This window comes from Drosophila suzukii, chromosome 2R (genome assembly GCF_043229965.1).
Source record: "Drosophila suzukii chromosome 2R, CBGP_Dsuzu_IsoJpt1.0, whole genome shotgun sequence".
Lineage (NCBI taxonomy): Eukaryota > Metazoa > Arthropoda > Insecta > Diptera > Drosophilidae > Drosophila > Drosophila suzukii.
Genome location: NC_092081.1, coordinates 9,751,162 through 9,775,304, shown reverse-complemented (window position 1 = coordinate 9,775,304; position 24,143 = coordinate 9,751,162). Strand labels below are relative to the sequence as shown.

General features: G+C 37.8%; 3 protein-coding genes across 5 annotated transcripts in view; 2 read left to right on the top strand and 1 right to left on the bottom strand.

Annotated features, from left to right (window-relative positions):
- Positions 1–24,143, bottom strand: part of LOC108008443 (ribosomal protein S11) — a 145,573-nt gene that overhangs the window by 72,552 nt on the left and 48,878 nt on the right. The window contains exon 1 of one of the 2 annotated variants that reach the window (XM_070994747.1): positions 7,469–7,522. The exons of the other annotated variant lie outside the window; for it this stretch is intronic. Coding sequence (XP_070850848.1) covers positions 7,469–7,507 — 39 coding nt within the window. The 5' untranslated portion in view covers positions 7,508–7,522. Of the gene's footprint in view, positions 1–7,468; positions 7,523–24,143 lie in introns of those variants that run through there. 2 annotated transcript variants of the gene reach the window in all.
- On the top strand, positions 897–2,551 carry Vha36-2 (Vacuolar H[+] ATPase 36kD subunit 2). Its single transcript, XM_017072596.4, has 2 exons — positions 897–1,514; positions 1,848–2,551. Exons 1-2 carry the CDS (start codon positions 990–992, stop codon positions 2,505–2,507), a joined length of 1,185 nt encoding a protein of 394 aa, XP_016928085.3. The 5' UTR covers positions 897–989; the 3' UTR covers positions 2,508–2,551.
- Cam (Calmodulin) lies at positions 3,518–20,281 on the top strand. 2 transcript variants are annotated; one of them, XM_036813153.3, is made up of 5 exons: positions 3,518–3,558; positions 4,108–4,260; positions 9,200–9,374; positions 14,022–14,264; positions 19,439–20,281. In XM_036813153.3, the coding sequence occupies exons 2-5, from the start codon at positions 4,258–4,260 to the stop codon at positions 19,465–19,467; spliced, it is 450 nt and encodes a 149-aa protein (XP_036669048.1). In that variant the 5' UTR covers positions 3,518–3,558; positions 4,108–4,257; the 3' UTR covers positions 19,468–20,281. The 2 variants fall into 2 exon arrangements, with proteins under 2 accessions (XP_036669048.1, XP_065719946.1); XM_065863874.2 differs by lacking the exons at positions 3,518–3,558; positions 4,108–4,260 and adding an exon at positions 9,121–9,138.

The following is a 24,143-nucleotide window of genomic DNA, read 5'->3' as shown; positions in this document are numbered from 1 at the left end:
CAACACTGCGTATGCGCAATTTGTTTCAAAGAATTCATTTAAAAGGCAACGCTGCGTATGAGTTATATTGATGTTGAGGTTCAGAAAAGAAATTAATGATTCTTTAAATATTACAAAGCTGAAAACAAATGTAGGTGAATGCTGAAGATTTACTACAACTAAATTTAAGACACTTGATTTAAAAAATTTTTTTTCAACTAAAATAATTGATTATTTAAAAATGTGAAAGCTTTCAAAATTAGATTTCGTTTACAAAGCTTTTGGATATTTAGTCATCAAATTTTTAAAAAATAAATAAATTTATAACTTTAAAATCTAAAAGCTAAAAATAAATGTAGTTGGGAGCGAGAGATTTTATAAAATGCTATTACTTTAAAAATGCTTGTTGTTTTTCAAACATTCCTAATCATAAAAATATTTAAAGCATACGTAATCAAAGCACAGTTGACTCAAACTGAAAATTTATATTTGGTAAGCTCTAAAACGGTTCGTTGAAGTGGATTTGATAAAACTAGTATATTTTATGATTCGTTTATATATTTAAAACAATGAATCATCAAATCATTTTACAAACTGGCAAACAAATATATTTAGCTCTATTAATAATAAAAAATTACATAGAATTCAAAATACATGAAAATAAGGCGGTAAATAAAAGAAATCCTGTTCTCACCCCTTCAGATAGTGTATTAAAGTATGGAGAAAATGGAAACTAAGGCGCAGACCCTAAAAATTCAATTTTTTTATATCTTAATAATAATATAATATTATTTAATATATTAATAAATTAATATGCCTTAATGCCCTGTTGCGCACCATACAGGCGGGTGAGGATTGCCCTCAAAATCGTACAAATTTCCGTACTAATGTGGACCTGATAAACATGCTCATGTACATTTGAGTAGTCCTTCCAATAGATGTAACAAAAGTTCAAAATTCAGCCCTATCCCATCCCATCGTGACCCAAACCCCTTTCGAAACTTCCCGCAATGGCCAAACGCGACATCCTGCCCGTCTTTCCCTCCCGGGCCAACTCCGTGATCATGAAGCAGCGTGTTCTGGCGGCCAGGAGGGGCGTGGGTCTCCTCAAGCGGAAGCGGGACGCCATCGACATGAAGATGCGGGAGCTGCGGCGCATCCGCTTTGACCAGGATGTCGTAGGAGACGAGTTGATGAGGCAGGCCATTTTCTCGATGGCTAAGGCCAATCTCCTGGGCGCCGACTTTAAGCCGCAGATGGTGAGCCACAGCCATGTGGCCAGCGCATATCTCCGCCGAACGGAAATCAAAATTGTGGGCGTCAAGCTTAACTGTTTGGAGCTGGAGAAGAAGGGCATTGGTGCCTTTCCGCTGGCTGGGCTCAGTTGTGGTGGCATGCAGGTTCAGCGGATCAGGGATAGCTATACGAAGGCACTCGATGCCTTGGTGACGTACGCATCCCTCGAATACCAAGTGCGCATGCTGGAGGCAGCCTCGCTGCAGACCAACATGAGGGTCAACGCCTTGGAGCATGTGGTAAATATGGGTTTGACATTCATCGTACATACATATAATACATTTAATTTTTGGGTTCTTTAATAATAAAAATTTTTGATTTTCCTATCAACGGGATTCGATTTTGGTGTTCTTGGTCCTTTAATATTCCAAAAAAATATTTGTTTCCTTGGCTAACATTCGATTAGATTAGTATATACATATACTGAAAAATGTTTTGAACTTATATAGTTATATTTCAACGGTACTTTAAATATAAAAAAATTAGTATTTAAAACTGTCTGTGGTTAAAATTACCATCTTGTTAACTGTGTTAACTGGTTCTTCAATTATTTTCTGATCACTTTATTTAAGGTTATCCCCATCCTGCAAAATACCTACAACTATATTTGCGGGGAGCTGGAGGAGTTCGAGCGAGAGGACTTCTATCGTCTAAAACGCTCCCAGGCGAAGCAGCTGGAGGCCAAAATGGCCTTCACCGAGCTGATCAAGACCAAGAACATGACCGACGAGGAGCTGGAGTCCTATGTAAAGAAGAACATAGGACAGACGCGTCCTGTGGCCGACACCCTGTTCGATGACGATGCTTTCGAAGAGCGGGAGGTCAAGAGGCGGGTTCGGGAGGCCCGGTTGTCCCTGAAACAGCGTCGTGAGTTGGCCAAGAAGGAGGCCTCCGAGCGTGGAGAGCCTCCCCCGACGACCACATACATCACCACTCGCAGCGCCATGAGTGTTTCGGGTCGTCTGCGGGATCCGCGCGCCAGCAGCGGGGATCTGTACAGTACCAAGCGTATGATCCTCTCTGATACGAAAACCATAGGTTCAGAAAGGAAGTCCATAGTTGCTGAAAGAAGGTCCAGCCAGGCAGCCAGTAGGACTTCAGCAAAGGAAGATCCAACAAAGGCATCTGAAAGAAGGTCCAGCCAGGCAGCCAGTGGGATTTCAACAAAGGAATATCCAGAAAAGGCTTCTGCAAGAGCAAGCATCGAACCAGCTGAAGAGAAGAAGGAATAAAGCCTTTGTACTTTAGAAGCCCAATCACCAAATAAATTTTAGGAATACCATCTTAACCAAAACATCTTTTGAGTTGAATACGGATGCGATATGCGGTATGGGAAGGTCAATAAAATTATTTTTTTCTTATTTTTCTCTTGGATTAAAGTTAGATATAGACCGCAATACTTCAATTCATTTCCTGCCAACTGAATTCAGTTTGAATTAGAATTTTATTTAGTTGAAAGAGATTTCTGTAAGACCGCGGATTGTGAGGAGTTTTGTCAAGCCCAGTGTAGGTTTTTATTTTAAGAAAAATTATTTGTGATTTCAACCGGCAATGGGGAGGCTGCAAGTTCGAACCTCATCCACCAAAAATCCTCTTAATATCATTATTATATAACGTTTTGAAAAAATTAAAATTTATACTTTTTGGGACTACTCAAGAACACTGCGGTTGCTCGTGGTTTAGGTCGATCAAATCGTTTCCCCGGCGTGGAAATCGATTTTCGGCAAAAAAAGATCTCGATAATACTGATAGCAGCCCTGGTATATCGATATCAACGCGCCGGCGCAACCGTTAATTTAAAAACGAATTTATTTTCGACTTACAAGAAAGGGGGGAGGAGCGGAGCAACAGCAGACGCTGCAGGAAAGATAACGGGCGGGAGAGAGCTTAACCGGTTCGTGCTCTCGCGCCGAACAAGAGCGGGAAAAGGCGAGAGAGAGCACCGCTGCAGCCTTTTCAAACTTACGTTTGCTGACAAATTTCGCATAGGCCAAATGTTTACCAATTGTAGTTGGTTCGATTCGAATAGGTTTTTTGAAGAAACGCCAGCGACGCCGGACAGGGAGAAGGAAAGAAAGACAGAGAGAAAGCCGCGAAGAGAGAACCAAAAACAAGAGACGAAAACGAACGAGTGCGGGAGAGAGCGCGAGAGAGAGCGCCGTCGCTGCTGCTGCTGCTTGATATCGGGGAAAATAAAACCGTATATATGGCAACGCAGCTATTCCGAACACCCACAAAGTTTTGACTCGTCGACCGTTGCGGACGGAAATTCAGACTAGGATCGTGAGTTGCCAGAACAGAACCAGATAGTACATATAGAGCAGTTTAGAGCTGTAGCCACACCACCACCCAAGGACCAGGAGCTGCGAAAGTTTCGCGGAAAAGCCCATTTCTTATAATCAAGCAAACCAACGAGCAAAAAAAAAAAAATGAAACCAATATCTTTATAAAAACCAAATCCGAGCAACTCTTATATGTATTAGCGCCTCCCCGCCACATATCTACTATATAAAACGAGAATTCTGCCGTGTGCGCGCGTGTGTTTGGCATATTTCGCACAATAGATGAAAAAAAAAGAAATAATGAAAAAAAAACCCGAAAGAAAGAAACGCAAGGCGAAAATTTGTATTAAATTCGGCTGAAACAACAACACTACAGAATTTAAGAAACTGCCACGGCGAGGAAAAAAAAAGTGTCGGCGTCGCTGCTTTGGACGCTTTTATGATGATTTTTTTTTACCTCACCAAGCTGGCAGTTTTCTTCCTCTTCTTCCAGCTGACCGACCCCAAAAAAGTAATCCCCATCAAACCTCTCTTCTTGCTTCTTTTGCAGTGTGTTAATTAGTAAAAGAAAAAAGTTAAGTTTACCGCGCGTTCCGTAATTCCACTCACACACATACCAACACCCAAGCAGCAGCAGCAGTAGCCGCAGCGGATTAAAACTTCGTCACTCTAGCAACAAAAAAAAAAAACACCTACAAAAATGGTAAGTTTATGGGGGGCTGGAAAATGGCTGGGGAAAACATGTGCATCTTTATTTTCTGTTTACACAACGTGCGGCCATCATTTTCCATTGAAATTTCCACAGTTTTTGCGAAAAATCAAAGTCAGACAGCGACCCCCAGGGCAATTGCCATGGGTGCGAGCGGGACGGGGGCGAATGGCTTCCAATTAGATGTTGTTTATATGGTTTTAACGGCTTTCCACACACCTATATGTATGTGTATACACCCCAAACACCCCGTCGAAAAGCAGCTGTCCCCGGGAATTTCGTTTACATTTCGCACCCCAAAAATATATCATGCTTACGGGTAGAAAAAACTGGTTTTTTCTACAACCCAATATCGTTGTTTTACCAAAAAAAAATTGGAGCGTAATGCACCCCCAAGAACATGGTAGTTTATAACCCATTAGCAAATACACGATAGTTTATAGTCCTGATTTCGGAAATGTTCATACTTACATTGTAAACGAAAGGCATTTAATAGTTTTCCTTGCAAACTGATAGTTTATCCATTTGAAAATAGAGGAATTTGGCAATATGATCTTGCTGACTTCAAAAATACATTTAAATTATAATTTATGTTTGTAATTTTCCTAAAGTGTTGCATGAACTATGGGTAGACCTATTCGGTTTTTAAAAATTGTAAACCATCTTGGCTGTATCAAAAGCTGAACTTTACCCCGGGGGGTCGCTGAAAACAAGTAGTACAATTAAATAGCAATGTCAAGTAGTAAGAATTTACACACTTGTCACGTCAACCGTCAAAATTATTATTTTACCAAGGCTGTCGCACACGGAATGTTGACTCTCGATCGGGTTCGCCCTATAATAATTCCATGACGTCCGAAAAATAACCCCTCGAAACCCAATCAGGCGTGGAAAAGTGGAAATTCTTATCAGCATCTCGAGCAAACACCTCATTTTCCGACCTCCCTAGTTTCCCTCTTGCCCAGGATCATAAATCAAATGTGATTTTAGCCAATTTGTTGAGCATTATGCACACACAAACACACACACACATGCGCGTTGCCATCGGCACTTTTATCAGCAATTTTTCAAAGATCCCCGCAAATTATAGAAAAAGCCCCCCTCCATTTTGCTTATCAGTGGAAAATGCGTGAATATATACATATGTTTATATGCACAAATATATATTGATGAACAACAAAGTTGCCGGGGCCGGCATTATCGGTCTCTCCGCCTTGCCCCGCCATTCGTTGTTCGCTTTCTGGTTGTATTTTTTATTTACCGCACATTTGGCCGCAAAAATTGAGGTTAGGCACGGCCCATGGAAATGGTGAAAAAATTCTTTAGCGGAATTTCGCGGTGCGCTCTCTTTTTTGCTCTCTGCCCACTTGCGCACTCGCCGCTCATCTTAACCGTTTCGACGCTCACTCTCTCTCTCGCCAAAACCGTTTCACACACTTTCGCGTCTCTCTCTGTGTGCAATTATTTCGTGTTCGTTATCAGTTCCGTTTTGTGCTGCGTCTCTCTCTTTCCGTTTCTTTCAGTATTTCAGCTTTTTTTTGCGCCTTGCGCTTGGCACTTTTATCGACGCCTGCCTTTTGTTGTTTTCTTCCATAACCGTTTCATTTGCCGCATTGCGGTTATTTTGCTGTTTCGCCTTCGTCTTTGTTCGTCCGCTTCGCTCGTTCATTCGTTCGGCTCGCGGTATTCGTATGCGTGTATATATGAGTGATGAGTGTGTGTGTGTGTGTTGGCGGCTGCCTGTTCCACTTTGCCTTTTCGCACAAGAATTTTATTGTAACGGCACAGGCGAATGGCGGGGAACGGGGAAAGCTGCAAGTGAAGAGTAAGAAAAATTCCTGCTAGACGCCGCTTAACCACATAATCCAATTTTCTTGTCGCCCTCTTCTGGCACCTTCTTCTTCTTCTTCGGTTTCTTCTCTTTCTGTTTGGTTTTCCCTGCGCCTTTTGATAAGAAAACCGCACACCCACTTTATCGCCCCACCCAACAACGTCCGCCTCTTTTTAGCCTCATCTGGCGTCGCCTAATTTAATTAGTGATTTTTACAGCTTACGCAGAATGCAAACAGCTTTTAATTAAAATATATCGCATCGTTTTGTACGTGCCCAATTTGTTTCTGTGATTCGACTGCTAACTTGGCCCAAAACAAACATTGGCCAAGGGTTTTTGCTTTTGCTGACTGATCTTCAAAGTTTGTTGATCTTTAGCTGGGCTAATTATGAGCAATCTCTGTAGTACAATATCTTCTCTCATTTGTTTTACGTTGGGAAATTAGCTAACATCCATATAAATTTCAATGAGTCACTGTGTTCTTGGGCTGACTTCATCGATCATATGTATGGCTTATGATGAATACCCCCGATGATGTGAGTGGCATATTAAAAATGGCAAATGACTGGCTTTTGGGTCAGTTAGCACAGTTGGTTGAACCTCGGTTCGGATGCACTGAAATTGTACCCAAAAACCAAACTTGATCGTCATTCATAAAACCAAACTAAACCCCTTGAAACCTCACGAAACCAGTTGGGACCGGCAAAAAAATAAAGAAAAGAGTGGACAATACAACGGTAAACTTGGCTTTAACATAAATTTCCAGTTAAGACTGGTTTGGAGTTGTATTCACAGTCAAAATTTTTTAAGAGCAATTTTATAAAGATTGGGATAATGCAAAAACTGAAAATCATATAATGTACTGTTTTTTAAATGTTTAACTCAAAAATTATTCAGTACACAGTAACTATAAATATTGAAAAAGTATGTAGAGATTTTTTACTAAGCCTTAATTTAGAAATTAAAGAAATTCTTTAAAAAATTACACTAAATGGCTCAAGGTTTGAAAAATTCCAATTATAGTTTAAAATTTATTGTAAATTTCTTGAAATAAAATATTTGCTTGATCTGTAAGTAGATCTATTAAGTTTCGCATTACTGTTAAACCCTAAAATGGTTCAGTACACAGAAACTACTAGGGTCCAAAAAAAACGTAGAGAGGATTATGAACTATTTTTTTTTGGGAACAATATGACTATATTTTTTGAGTTCTTATAAAATTTGTGACTTAGTAACTTAAACTTAAAATACACAATATTTGTCATAATCATAAGTGATTAGCTAAGTTGGAATTATGTATTTTGGTTGATTATGAGGTCAAGCTGGATTTTGCAGCACATTAATCACCGCCATAAAAATAATAAAATTAGCCTGATAAATACGCCCAGCTTGAGTCCTGCTCCAAGGCATTAAATTTCGGAAGGCACTGTGTTTGCCTTGATATGTAAACTTTCTCGGGATGCCGTGGGCGTCTGATTGTGCATACAAATGGATTACCAATTAGGCATCGAACCCCCTCGAATGACTGCCACTGCCATTAATGGATATCAGTGGGTGGGGTCTGTTGTCGTTTGCATTTGTCGCCATTTAAAGAGAGCTTCAATCTGCTTTTTAGCGTGGATCTGGACTTCGATAGGTCTTTCTGGCTTAGTCACGCCTGCCAATGACATAACCCAGTTGAAAAGCGTTTTATCTGCTCAGACCGAGGCGATAAGCTGGGCAAATTCAATTGAACGCCAACGCACAGTAAAAAAAATGAAAAAAAAAACAGGTGCCACCAACGCGGCAGCAAACCAAATGAACTCCTATTTGCTGTTTAAATTTACTGAAATTCCCCGATTAGATAAGGTCAAGCAGGGCGCTATAATTCCAATTCCAATTGCTGATTTGGCTTTAACTAAGTTGGTTTCTGTACCACCCAACGGAAGTTGTCCATAAAGGTTGGCCAACATGTCTGAGCGCCCAGGTTGCGTGTGATTTTTAAGGAATACGATTTGGCCTTCAAGTAAAGGTTCTTAATTTGGTTGTACCAAAGTGATTAGATAGGGGAATTGGGTTCGTGTTCAGGAAATTCACAACGGCATGCTTTGTTTTCAACTGTGGTGATCTCGAACCACCACTTAATTGGAATAACTATAGATGGGAGCGATAGATGCCTTTATGCAATGAGGCAAATTAAGTTGTAATTACATAGGATCGGTAGACAAACAATCGTTTATTATACTACTGTTGCTACATATTCCATCTTTCAACACTTATCAGCTTGAACAAATTAATATATATATAAGTCACCCTCTGACGCAGGCAAAGTTTGCTTTTGCATTTTTGCTTCATGATTAATAATAATTATCGCAAGTCAAACCAGGCCTTATATTATACTCGTTAAATTTTTGAGCTTATCGGTGAGTTGAGAGCGAGTTGCCCAAATAAACATTAATGTGCAATAAAACAATAACAGGCAAACGGGAATTTTATACGCCCGGTTTTGGTTTTGTTGCTCGAACATTAGAACATTAGACTTTGAGGATCGTTTTTCGCTATAGCGGGTATACCGGCTCCTGAACCTGACAACTGGCACGTCTCTTGTCGCATATACATCACTCGCATGACAATAATAAATTTTGGTTTTGGGTGTCTTACTGCCGGTTCTCATGTACCACTCCTCTTTACTTCAGAGCTTCCCTGGCCTCATGTTTATTCACTCGCTGACGTCAGATCTTGTTGATTCAGCGGAAACTTAACACCTTTTTTCAAGATACCTGTGCATAGATACAGATACAATTGTATCTGGGGCGACTTGCCTTGCGACAAACAAACAATACGCAAAATTATTCAAATTAAACACAATTGTTCTCCTTTTTCGTCTTTTGTTGTCCCTAATTGTGTTCTTTGGTAGTTTTCCATGTTGACATTGAAATGCAATCGAGATTTCGTTGAAAAGTATTTCACAAAACCCACCTGGGTCGAGTAGAATAGTCAATAGCTGTAATATTTATTTTGTAAACAATTTGTAGAGAAAGGTTTAATTACAATTGATAATGGTGTGTCTGGATCTCAAAGTTGTGCATCTAATTAATGCGGTATTCATTTGTGTTCTTACAGGCCGATCAGCTGACAGAGGAACAGATCGCTGAGTTCAAAGAGGCATTCTCGCTATTCGACAAAGACGGCGATGGCACCATCACAACAAAGGAGTTGGGCACAGTCATGCGATCCCTGGGCCAGAACCCCACAGAGGCCGAGCTGCAGGACATGATCAACGAGGTTGATGCCGACGGTAAGTTTGGGGAAAAATGCAAAAACCGGGAAAGAATTGATGAGATCAAAAATCTTTTGGTGTGTTATAATAAATATCAAGTCAGCCCAGCGATGTTTTCACAACCTAACTTATGAAACTTGAAAATTCGAGGATTGTGCTGAAGAATTCGCGTATACTGCTAAAGAATTCGCGGACATTGCTAAAGAATGATTTAATATTTTGAAAATGGTTAGAAGAATTTAAAATTTAAAGCAAACGAAAGACGTTTTAAGTACTCTGTCTTTATTTTCAACAACTTCATATAAATTGTAGGAACGTGAAATGCCCTTCATTTATTTAGAGCCACAAATTATACGACTTGATGAAGTCAGACTCTAAAGCTTTTTGGCTACATGTGCAAATAATCTGATTTGCTATGGTTTCAGTCGTTCCGCTCGGTACCAGTGATAAACACACTCGCGTGATCCCCTACTAACCCGATCCCGAGGTTTCTAATTTTGTTTACCCCAATCTATTGCTGTTCTGGGCCTAATCCCTCTTACTCGTTCCGTTCTCCTTTTTTCGCAGACAGACATAGATCAGACCAATATTTGTACGACAAACAATGGGTGGAAAAAAAATGAAAATCATTTCTTGGCTAAAAATATGCAACAAAAACACGTCATAGGCATTAAAAATAGATGACTAAAATATTTTGGCTCTTTCCCGTATCTTGTCTTTGGCAGCCGCTGCTGTCAGAATTTTTTGTTTTCCGTTGCTATTTAATTTTTTTTATTTTGAATTTTCGAGTAAAGGTGGTTGTTTGCCTAGCTCAAAATCTCGGACAAGTTTTAGTGTAACAAACTTATTCGGGAGACGAAGAAGATCCATTTATATTTCTGTTGCGAGAGGAAATCGAGCGGCAGGCGCCTCGCGCCAAAAATGTGGCAAAATTGAAAATGTGTCGCCCATTTTTATAGCGTGAGGTTTTTCACCTTTTGACGGAAAACTAGATTGCTGCAAATGTGTGGAGTAAATAAAAACATTTGCACTCTATTTTAAACACTTGGAAAATTTAAAAGGGAAAGATATTTGTTTGTTTTTGAAGGATATTTTATCGTTACCAAACATTTTAGTTTATTTAGTTCCTTGAAAGATGTTAGTTTAGAAGTTAATTAAGGTGTTAGATATTATTTAGTTATTTATTTATGTTTCCTGTATCTTTTTGTACTTTTTTTTCAAAAAGGGTGCGTAACAAGTACTTTTAGCTGGAAAAAATAACTTTTTATCTCAGTTTTTTATAAGTTTTGTAACTGTCCCCGCCCAATTTGTATTTGTTTTCGTTGTTCCATTTTCTTTGCGAGTTTTTCTCGGTTTGTTGTTGCTGCTGTTGCGCTTGCACGTGGAAATGCTATGCGCATGTTGTCGAAAATATCCAGGACAAAATCTGCAAAGTCCTGCACAGAATTTGGAGCGCAGGCGCCCTGAAAACTCTCGCACAATTTCCTTCTTTTTTCCCCCAAACGTTAAAGTGTTGCAATCAAGGAAAAGCAAAGGGGTTTAGACAAACGGGGAAGAAGGGGGGGTTAACCGTGTTTATCAGGGCTAAAAATAGTAGTTTGCTTTATGGCGAAAGGGGGTCGCCACTTGGGAGCCCCCAACAATTTTGCCAACTTTATTCGCTGGAATTTGCATATGTGCAAAACTTTTTCATTGAGTGGAAAGCAAAATGTTTTGGCAACTTTATTTTCCAGCGTTTAGTATTTTAAATTACTTGAAAAAATAAAGTTGTTCCCCCTGCTGATGACGGACTCCTCTAATTTACGATCCCACAAAGGAATGCATTTGCTGGCCGAAACTAACTTGGCAACCCGAATCACCCACTCACATGGCCCACTCACACTCACGTTGGCAGGAATCCACGGCAGGCAGGAATCTGACGGAAACATTAAACATTCATTACTTAAAATTTTGTTGGCGTCTCGTCGCAGGCAGTTGACGATGGCCAAACTGCCAGCTTCTGAGTATCTGAACTGCATGCAAACGACCGCATTAGTTGTCGACAGGGGGAGGGGGTACCAATGGGATTGTCCAGAAATATAAATGAAATTTAGCAAAAGGAAAAGTATTATTTTCTCTGGAAATATCCATTAGGAGGCACACATTACAGTAGACATTTTATTTTTAACAGCTTAAATAATATGTACTAAGAAGTTATGTATATTTACTAACACTTAATGAAGATTACAAGTTAACCAAATCTAGAATTATAAATTCTATTCCATTAAAAATTGAAAATTATTAAAAAGGTTATCTTAAACAGTTATGAAGACTTAAAATTTTAGGAAATAATAATTTACGGCTAGGGGAAAAAAAAACTTTCTTTGATATTTTATCGCTTGCAAGTACTATTGTAAGGAGTTAACCCCTTACCGTGCAATTTTTTTCTGGTTTGCAATAAATTTAGACCTGTGCAAACGTTGTCTGTATTTCTATATAGCAATGGAATGGTTCTCTCAAACCGTTCTGAGGACATCAAATTTTAAAAAAATTTAACTTACAGCTAGGAAAAAAGCTTTCTTTAATGTTTTTACGCTTGCTAGTAATATTGTAAGGAGTTAACCCCTTACCGTGCAATTTTGTCTGGTTTGCAATAAATTTAGAACTGTACAAATGTTGACTGCATTTCTATAGAGCAATGGAAAATGCCCCCAAACTATATTTAGCAATGCCACTGCGCGCGAAAAAAAAACTTATTAAAATTGTAAATTGTCTGCAAAATTTTGCGAGCAACGTTGCGAATCGGCAGAAGGGGTAGGGGGAGTGGGAGTGATGGGGGCGGGATTGGCAGGAAAACGTAATGGAAACCGAAACCCCCGCCAGACACAGGCCTTCATCATAATCGCCATCGGCAGCGCGATGAACATCATAATTATCATAATTGGGCTGCGCCGGTTCGTCAAAGTCGTTCGTTCGGGGCAGTCTAAGAAGCGTCTAACAAAAATGGCAACAAATTTCTCAATGCTTTTGTCTGTCGCCCCATACCAATATGTACTTTTCTGTGTGTGGTGGTGGAGGCTTTCCTTGGTATTTGTTTTTTTTTCTTATATTTTTTTTTTTGGTTGGTTGGGGAAATCCTATCGACAAAGCCAAAAGCAACAGAAAATCGCGTCAAATGTTTTAAATAGAATCATAAACAGAAACGGAGGCAAGACAACAAGCAACCAAACAACCGAAACCGAAATCGAAATCGCAACACAAATCGGAATGAACTAAAGCCACCCGTCGATATTTTATTTAATGTTCTCGGGCTATTTTCGAAATATATATTTTTGGCTTTCAATGCGGTCATATTGAATAATAATAATACTTAAATTAGCCCAAATTGTACTTAATTTTTTTCCCCAGAAGTTTAAGAATTGAGTGCAAATTATTTTGAAATGGAATTGCCTCCAGATTTTCTCTGCTCATTTGAACTTGAGTGCTGAATCAATTAAATCGTTTTATAAACCAAATATTTTCAAGGCGCCATAAAGTAGAAACGTATTATTTACTTTTGGGCTTTGAGTGTTTTAGAGTTCATTCCTTTTTATTTTATGAAACTTATTTTTTGGGGTCAAAGTTTCTGACATGTTATCTCCATCATTAAATCTAAATTGCCCCTGGGAGAGCATTTTTTGTTTTTGCCAAAGTTGAAAAAGAGCTTGAACCTCTGCGTTTCTAGCAATCATATACTGAAAGTTTTCTCCACAGAAAAACCATTTCCAGCAAAGTAATAAAAAACACATTCAATTCACAAGAAACAAAATGATAGCCACAATGAACCACGCTCCATTTGGTTTTGAGGGTAGCAGAAAACGGAAAACTGAAAAACATTTTATACTGTTCTGTTCCATTTTATGGACAAAAGGCTCTTCTGGCCATGCCCGCCTGCTCTTCGGGATGGCTTGAAAAAGTCAGTCAATAACAATTAAGGCCAAAAGTTGTTGCTGCCTTTATGTGCGCCCTACCCCTCTCCACACCCAAAAAATAAGAACTATTTTCAACTTAAAACCAAGTCAAGCCGACGAACGAAACTTTTTCAATTAGTATAACAAGAATTTCGGTGGGACCACTTCATTTGCGTTTCACTTAGAGGATAACCTCAGGAAAATGTTTGGCTAAATTCTTTAACAAATTTCCATTCCACTTGGCTGAGCCAGGCGATAAAGGAGCTAGATAAGAGAGAGTGATTCAACAGAAATGGGATTAGGCGGACTTATCTCTCGTACTCCACCTCTACAAGGTGGGTGGTCCACACACGCGGGCGTCTTTTGGGCCCCGCTAGAAAAGTTTGTTTGGGGCTTAGGCAAATATGAAAATATGCTCGATTATATACCCACCACCTCCCAGGGATTTGCCAACGTCGAAAAGGCAACACGATGAAAAGCTTTAAGTAGTGTACACAGCCCCGGGGTATTCTCGTTTTTATATAAGGCGTTCAAAATGGAGAGCAAACTTGGCCATAATGATGAGAAATGCTGGGTGCCTTTATCCCTGACTTGAATTTATTATAACGCTCCGGGGATGAATTTAAATTGATGGTATGGTATATGGTATGAGGGTGGTGGGGAGATGGAATCCCCGAAATCCCACCCACAAAGTATGCAACGAAATTAATTGTTATTCTTTATGATTTCCGCACAGGCAACGGCACAATTGACTTCCCAGAATTCCTTACAATGATGGCACGCAAAATGAAGGACACCGATAGCGAAGAGGAGATCCGGGAAGCCTTCAGAGTGTTCGACAAGGACGGCAACGGCTTCATCTCGGCGGCCGAGTTGCGTCACGTGATGACAAATCTGGGCGAGAAACTCACAGACGAGGAGGTCGACGAGATGATCCGTGAGGCTGATATCGATGGTGACGGTCAGGTCAATTACGAAGGTGAGTAATCTCGGAGATAGGTTTCTAAAACCAATCAAAGGCAATTTTACAGATCCAAAGTTATTGTAAATGCTGAGATCCAGGGTCTTTATAGTAGTCTCGTAGTCTCGAAATTTATACGGTTTTAGTTGGAAATCTAGGAATATTAAAGTTTTTCAAAGGAAATACCTTTTATTTTCAGCAATTCCACAAAATGTAGTGAAAGTTCTAAAATAGATCAAAGAAATCTAAAAATAAGTTTATGGATTGTTTAGTTTGAAAAAGGTATAACAACTTTTAACGGATAATATACTGCCCTAAAAAATTTAACTACATGAAGAAGCAGTCTAGAAACTGGTAATTTTTTCATGACACACGGCGGTACCTAAAAACAGAATGAGAAAAAGTAAGATAACTTTTACCAAATAGCATTTTAAAAGGTTTTTTTAGTACATAATGAAGTGATGAAATATGGGTAATATTTTCCAATAATCTGCATCGACGTATTGATTTTGTAAGGCGTAACCTACGCTACATTACGCTGTAATGGATAGATATTTGAGTGTTTTTGTGGGTCGCGTGTTGGACCCTAATTGAATCTGTCTATAGCACCTGTCGAGAAACTAAAACAACAGCGGCAGAGATTGAATCACGGGTATCGCATTTGAGTCACAATTGGCACTTGGCTGTGTCATATGGCTTTGCTAATTAACCAGATCTCTGTGCGCCCCCTTCCCTGACTCATTATAGTAATACCTATTTTCAGTGCTAGCCGTATGTATCTATATATAAAGATATAGAGAGACAGATATAAAACAAATATCTCTCGCCATGTGCAGTGCATTTTTATTTGAAATTTTCGTGTTTTGTGTTCTTTGTAATTTTTTAATTGCTTGAAAATTGATTTTTCAATTGAGCAAACAACAGGCTAGCGAAAAAAAAGAGTGGGAATATAAAAATAGCTAAAACAATAAAACAGAAAATGGAACAGAAATCCTCTCAAGTTTTCAACAGATCTCCCAGGGCATATCCTCCCACTCCCATGGGTCTGCGCGAAATTCCTTTTGTTCTTGGGCACACTATATAGAGACCGGGAAAAGTAGCAATTAAAATCGGACAGTATTTCCACCTACATATGTATTTGACTATATGTTGATCTTCAAGTTCAAATAGAAATCGTTTTTGGCTGCCGCCGAGGCATTTCTCGGATCAAATAGATTAATCACAAGTAATTTATGAACAAAATACATAAAAATAAGGAAAAGTTTAAACAAAAGCGAACTGAAGGATAATGATCTACATTTATAATCATTACCTAAAAGTACTTACAGTGAAATTTGTTAATAGATTCTTGATAAAGGGTGTGAAAAGTAGGATTAGTTGATAACAAGGAAGTGGGGTATTTGTAATGGTTCTTTAAACTGTCAGATAGTAGTATCTAATTGTTATGAGGAAGGTGGATTTGGCAGAAACCTCAAGTAGTTTAGAATCAGGTGATAATGATTTGTCCAACTTATTCCAGTATTTTTCGGAATAAGTTTACTAAAAAAAAATGCATTAAATGGTAAATAAAATCCAGCCTTTTAAAAACATTCCAAATTATCATTCCCCTGCCATATATCACTCGGCATTTAAACTTTTCCTGTGCCTGCTCCCAATCAGCAATTTTTATGCCTTTCGCCACTTTTCTGCCGCCCAAAATTGAAATGTTTTTAAAAGCCAAAATAAATGTCGCGCGTAAATTCCACACTTAAATGATTAACCTGCCGGGGCAAACAGCGAACAGCACACAGCTCGCGGCGCACGGCAACAGTAAGAATGGGAAACAACAATTAAAATAAAATATATAAATATTGTGCAATATTCTTTAATTTCCCCATACATTATCTAGGGGACTCTGGGGAGGTTTGAGGGTTTTTGGGGACTTGGGGGGTCGGAAAATTGGGGTGTTATATAGGGGATGGCATGAACATTGACCGAGCGAATGAATCTCACTCGCTTGGCCGTGTTTTTTCGTTCAGTCAGCGGAATCAGCATAACGTAAATATAAAATGCGCATTGTTGCCATTTTGCTTATTGCCAATTAACCAAAGTCTTTATTGTTGTCTTGCCGGCTATACAGTGTGCCGGGTATAACCCCCAATCACCCCCGATCACCCTCGATTCCCATCCCCAAAACAACACCCCCCACTTTTTCACTCTTCGGTAATTTTGCAAGTGAAAATTATATGGCGCAAACAATGAATATGCAGAGAAAGATATTGGGGAATGGGAATGGGAATGGGAATGGGAATGGGTTTGGGAATGGGAATGAGATGAGACTTACTTTGGCCAAGTGCCAGATAGAAAAATGCTGTGCAAAGGGATCGGCGGCAGATACGCGAGAGCCAGAAGAAGAACCAGTCGAAAATCAAATAAAATGTTAAACAAAATACAAAGAACAACAAATTAAACATTAGCACAGGGGCGAGGAAAATTAAATGAACACATCCCAATGTGTGTGCGCAGAGAGGGGTGAGGAAGATGAATTCCAAAATTAGCTAAAAAAAAAGAAAATAATATACCTTAGCAAAGATAGAACTAGTAAGTTTGGCGAATGTAAACAAAACGACGAAAGATAAACAGCAGAACCACAAAAACGCCAAACGACGTAATGAGGGGGGTATTGCGGCTAAATCGGGGGCTGGTGGGTCTCTAAAATATATAATCCAAGAAAATTTGCCTAAAATGTTTTGTTGACCAAGAGACGACCGGAAAAGTTGCAACTCGATCGGGCTTAATTTCATTTTAATAGTCTTATCTAACAGCGGGAAAACCCAGCCCACAAAAGGTCATCAACAACCTATTATCCAAGGAAAAAGCACTGAACAAAAAAATTATATAAACAAGAAGGATATAAAAACACCAAAAAATAAAAGAAAAATATAAATATATGATAAAATAGTATACAAATATGTTAGCGGTAAACATTTAAAAACATCAAATATTTGATGATAAAGACTATATTTATCTGATATTTCTCTTTAAGAAATACATACATATTTATTTTTACAGAAGTGCTTTACCCAATATTTTCTTACATGGTAATATATTAACTTTATTCTCAGTGCAAATAACTGGTCAGCTAATGGGGCGTGGCCCAAGTGGGGGCAGTGATGTTTTAGGACGAAGATTTAATCAAAGAAGTGAAACTTGGGCATTTGCATGTGGGCAAATGTCAAGGCCGACCCCACGGGGATTTCGATTCTTGTATATTTTGCATACGGCTTAGCCCTTTTCCGGGCGTTGCCTGAACTTTAGCTAATAACATTTTATTTTTAAGCCGTTTACGACTACCGAAATGGTTTAGTTTTATTAACAAAGGTGTGTTTGGCACTTTTAGTGGTGCTAACTGGAATAATAATCCTATAAACGTCAGGTTAAATGTTCCCATATTCCTGATATAGCAATCGATTGTTTGAGGTGGTTGATAAGCACGTTTCTAGGGCCGGACTTTTAAGTTTGATGTAAGCTAAGCTAGAAAAAAGATTAGATAGATTGGTTGAAGTCTGAGAAGTAGAAATTGCTAGGAACTATGTGCTCATAAATTAAGTTTTGGGCATACGTTAAACTAACTCCTAGAGAAATATTAAACTTTATTAGTAAAGTAAAGGTAAAACTTTGAATATTATCATAAATCGACTTCATAATACTTATAAACCCTTGACCAAAGTGTCCTGTAGTCAAATTAGGTTTTGCAATCCCGGAAAAAGACATTTATTTCTTGCTTTTGGCAAACATATGTATGTTACCTATAAATTCTTGACCATTGGTCCCGAGGAAATCCACCCAATTACACGCCCACTCAATTTGCCTGTCCTATCTATGTCTTTTCGTGTCCCTCTCTTGTCTTCTTGTTTAAATATTTCAAAAATGCAATCACCCTAGGCAACGGCAAAGACAGGGAGACGAAGATGTGCAATCAACAAGAACAGATGCAGGCAGCGGACGAGAATTCTTCTTTTCTCCTTTTAAAAATAGAAACAGGCAAACACCTGATAAATTGGGGACACCAATACAGGCGGGAAGACCCCGACTTTCAGTTCATCTGTTGGCTGTGCTACTCCTCGTCTCTTTTTTCTTCCTTATTGATTGAGTCGATGATGCTGAAGTTTTCTTTTTTACAAGAGATATATGTAGGTAAAAGGGTAAATGTAGAAAAAAAGGGTATATGGTTTTTGAAGAAAGAAAAAAATTAGTTTGTTTGAAAAAAATACATAGATCTCAGGATCTATAAGAGCTGAAATTCTTATATAATGTATCTCTTAACTACAATGTTTTTCACAAAAGATAGAAAGTTTTGAAATATCACAGGGTCTATAAGAGCTGGAATCCTTATATAATGTATCTCTAAACTACAATATTTTTCACAAAAGATAAATAGTTGTGTAGATAGTATTGCTAAACCTATATAAAACAATTTTGGGAGATGCATTTAAGGTATGCAATGTTTTTTGTTGCAAGGTACTTTGTAGTGTAGACTCTTGAACACATATATCCCGTTTTACCCATCAATTCGCGAACAATGCGGCAAGAGGCAACGTCTTTATTGCACTCTGCTTCCGTCGCTGCCAACGTCGCAGGCAGCATCCTCTGCTTTCTATTTTCGGATGGGGAACCGAAGAGAGTACATAATCTCTGGCGATTGACTGTCTGAGTCTTTGCACTCAATAAATTTTCCTTGGCTACACACGCTCGATTCGACGGGGGCTGTGTGTATGCTGTGCGGCAAAGTGTTTTCATCAGACATCTCGTGACTTGCTCGTTTGTCTTATTGATTAGGTGGCCGTTGTTGTTGTTGCTGTTGCAGCCATAGTGTAATGCTCGTTTGCTATTGATTAATTGGCGTCTTAATTTAGTAGAAGGTTAATGACAGCGCTCAGCTATTTTCGATACTTGATTTGTTGTGTGAATTTTGTATTTTGTGTCAACTCGGTGCCTAAGTGGTTGGGACATATATAATTTGAAGTATTTAATTGGGAGCATTTGGAATTTTTGATGTAGTAATAATACCTTGATGTTAGTAGTTACTAAAAGCGTTTATTTGATGAGAATCACCTATAAGTTGGAGTTCTTTTAAGATATTACATATATTTCTGAAAAAAATTTCCTTTTAAAACCCTATACTTATTCACATTTCCTCTCTATCTTTTCAGAATTCGTGACTATGATGACATCGAAGTGAAGCGTTAAATTATTTCTTTTTAAGCCTTTCTATTTTTTTAAGATGTTGACGAAGACTGTAGCTGTGCGCAATAACATCGCGCCACGCTGTTGCTATGGACCCCAGTAAAAGATCTTAAAAGAAAAACAACAAACAACAACAAAGAGTTAAGCAAAAAACAACCAACATAATGAAGAATAAGAAGCAAAAAACATTTAAGAAACTTTAAAACAAATGAAACTTACACTTAAAAAAATGCAAAAGCAAAAGAAAATTTAAACAAGCAAAAAATGAAACAACCAGAATTCAGAAAGAAAGAATTACATTAAACTGAGAGAAAAGGTTAAACGAAAAAAACAACATAATTTTAATGCAACAACAAAAAAAACAACAACCAAAACAGCATACTTAATGAAGTCACCGTTTAAAACCACAAACAACAACAACAACAACCAGCAGCAACAAACAAGAATCGCATGTTATCGTTTTGAATAACAAGAACAACAAGTCTATCACTACACTTAAACAAATTGAAGAGCATAAAGAAGGGCGAGCAGAGGGCGAAGCAAGAAGCAGCAGGATCCACCAGTATTGCCGATAGATGGCGCCACCAATGATGGTCAGCGCGCCACCTGGCGACCTCGGCGCGCAGCGGCTGCATTTTGTTTGAAAGTTTTCGAGTTACAAAAATAAATGAAAACCCGAATCTGTAAGCTAGTAAATTGTGTTTAAAGTATAAAGAAAAATTTGTCGATTTCGTTGCGAGAAAGAATAAAAATAAAAGCTAAACAAACAACAAATAAAAATACAAATAAAACAAAAACTGTTAAAGAAATATTTGAAATTTTTGCAAACTGGCAAAGTTTATATAGACACACACTCTACACACACAAGCCCTCTCTCATACACACACACCACACCCACACAGAACACACACATAAACACCCACTCCCACACACAGACATGTCAGAAAAACAAGAAGTAAAATATATTATAAATACAACATATATATATTATAAATAATGTAAAATCAAACAACAACAAATTCTTCTTATTAAATTATATTTAAATTTAAAATTAATAAATATAAAGAAAAAATAAAACAAATAAAAATTACAAAAAAACAAAAACAAAACCAACTACAAATACATTTTCGATATAAAATTAAATTAAAATCCAAAAATGTGGCGCGCAGCAGAAGATGAGGCATATTTTTGGGGGCTGTACGAGGACCAGTAGGACCGCAGTCCAAAAGGTCCTTGATAGGCAGCTTTTTTGTCGGCACTATTTGTAGCAAACTTAAGCGACACCAGACACGGCGATCTGACTATATATTAATATATGTACGAGCAGATTTAACATTTAACAATGCAAACGCCACAAAAAAACACAACAGCAACAGATTTCTCTAGTACTTAAGCGGCAGCAAAACCAGTAAACCGAATATTACTATTACAAATATAAATATGAAGGAACTATATATATACATACATATAAATACCTAATGTACTTAAAGCAAAAGGAAAACCAAATCTAAAGTAATATAATTTTATTATAAAGAAATATAAAATTAAATATTTATATGAGAGACGAAGCGGAGGAAGAGCTGGACGAAGAAGCTAGGAGAAGATTTCATCAAACACACACATATAAGAAAAAAAAGGAAGAAAGGACGAAGTATGGAGGAGCAGCAGCAACATCGCAGGAGGCTCCCGCGAAGGAAGACGACTCTTAACAACAGGAGACGATGTAGAACAGTTCAGCATCAACAGTTCAGCATCGGAACAGTTATATATATTACTATATATATTTATAAATAAATTATACATATGAATTAAACTAGCTAAATGCAAAGACAATTGTCTTAAATGTAAGCAAATCAAGCGTGGATTCAAGCAAAGTTTTAGACAAAAGCTAAAGATTGAGCTGGCTAAGCGTAACATAAATTAATATATGAACATAATGGTCTAAGTTGAAGTTAGTGCAACAACTGCAATTCCTGGCACCACAGCAACCGCAAGCTTTAACCCATCCGCTCTGTCTCCACCAACCAAACCACCCAACAACTACTATCTATCTATCTGTCTAACTGTCTATTCCTCTATATGTCCACTGCTGCCTAGTTAACGTTAATAACGATATAGAAAGTCGAATGAAAGTCTGCGCGACCAATGCTAACTGAACCGTGCTCGGTTTTAATTTAATTTCATATCGAAAACCCTGTTTTTTCCTTTTCTCAACTGTAACGAACTCGTAACGTCGTGATGTCTTCTAACCGATCTATCAATACACCATCCGATCCAATCCCATCCCTCGCCTCACCACGCCATCTCTGATCTTTCCCATGCTAACTCTAACTCTTCTCCACTGCATAAACCAACTGTGAGTATAACTTAACAAAGGCAGGAACACAAAGTCAACAGCTCTGCGTGTTTTCTACGTTATAATATTAAGTCGAGTTTCATAATTCCCTTTGTTTGCTTGACTTTGGACAGAAAGCTCTGAAGGGCAACGACAAAATTTGAACAAAAACACCATTTGCGCTAATGAAAAAAAAAACATAAAAATCAAGAACAAAAAAAACACTTTTCTATAACTTTTTTTAACAAACAAAATAAAAAGAAGAAAACATTTTGTAGCGAAATTTGTGCAATGTTTTAAAGAAATGAACCTATATTGAAACCTAAATGAATTGCAGGCAAAATTTAACTCTAATCAAATGACAGACGAATTTTTCTAAATCTAAAAAATAGTAAAATCTAACTGACAATGTAAACTTTTTGAGCGGTCACTTTCCCTCGAAAGTAGGCTCTCAAAATTTTCCAGTTTCTAGAATGTCAAACGATACAGAGCATTTCCAATTCAAATGGGTTGCTGAAGTGCGTCAGTTGTGGCATTGAAGGCTGGATTCACTGAGATTCTTGATTTCCAAATCAAAACTTGCATAAATATTTATCTTCGTTTGCAAAGCAGAAGGCAGTCAAAGAAATGGAAAGCAAAAACCAAAAAAAACAAACTTGTTAAAATATGCTAAAAGTGTTTAGCAAATTACAATATTTGGACAGGCAAAGAAACAAAACAAAGAACTCGCGCCTCTATCTATATATGCAGACATATATATATACATATAAATAAAGCTATATACAAGTTATATTTACGAATATTGTAAAAATTGCAACAACCGATGAGAAAAACTATGAGCATTAACAAGCGAAACCAACAAGAACATACAGAAATTTCTTTGAAAAAAATACACAAACATTTTAAAAACCTCGAAACAAAAACCAAAATTGTCGTTTTCTTTTTTAACAATTTCTGGATTGGCTTACATTCTCACAGACACACCCCGCTCAATCATCTCCAGATAGATACCGCTCCATTTCGGCCCCCAAGGATATGCTATCCACTGTATTGGATCTTCACTTGAGATCCATGAGCTCCACGAGTCAAGTTGATTTATAGATTAAGTGTACGGCCAGCGGATTGCCAGGGATTCCATTGGTTGAACTGCGGCCAGCCAACGACAACTGGAACCGGAAACGGAAGCTACCCGATTTGAGAGATATATGCCCCCACACTATAATCCGATAAGAATTTAACAAGTTATACATTGAATGTATGCACTAAAACCACCTATTAAGAGATTTCATCGTAATGAAGAAAGCCTAAAAATATATGTATAGCGAATGTGCAAGTTATTCTTGATGTCCAATATACCATAACCATGTGTACCTATAAGCCAGGCAAGTAGAAGGCCCGTTCCTGCACTCACTCTCCTCAATTTGATTCGGAACTGCACTGAATGTCTATGAGAATAACCGATTGCCACAAGTAATAATGTAGCCCATACACATATTTTCTTCGAATGAACGAATATTTCGGTACTTAAAATATGGATGTTAGTCTTGTCATAGATTAAAAGCGTAAAATGCAAACGTAGGCCTTGAATGAACTCAAATTATAAATGGTATATACGGATATTATATGATATTGATTAGAACTTATTGCGCCTAGAAAATAAATATATGTATAAAGTTAAGTGATAATTAAAGCTGGTAAAGTTTTTTTTTACACATTTAGTTCGTATTGAATTTGTATCTATTGGGAAAAAAGTTGTATATATTTTAGAAGACTAATTTAGAATATTGTTCTCTTGAATTTATTGAAGTACCACTTTCTTTTACAGCCGAAAAGTATACAACTAGTTGTTTGATCTTTCAGTACACCTATTCTCCCACACATATACACATACACTGAACACATTTTCCGGTTTTTTGCAAAACACATTTGTTGTGTACTGCGGATTGTATGCATTACTCGAGCTACAGCTACAGCGCTCTGATACATCGATTCAGATTCAGATTTGAGGAATATACCAAAATGTTCTAATTTTAAGCAAGCGAAATGTTAAACATTATATATCGAAATACGAAATATCCAAAGCTTTACCTACCAAAATAAATGAAGAGAGTGCAACTATGCGGCAGCAGGCATAACTATAGCAAAGCAAGATCACCTAATCAAAACCAGTAACGAAATTTCATCCATAGGACAAAACAACTGACTCTATATATGAACTGTAACTTCTAAGCTCTAAATTGTAATTAAACTTATCGAATATGAATTTCCAAGAGGCAAACTATAAAACTGTTTATACCAACCAACCTTGAGACATGATTAAATAGAACAATCCGGTG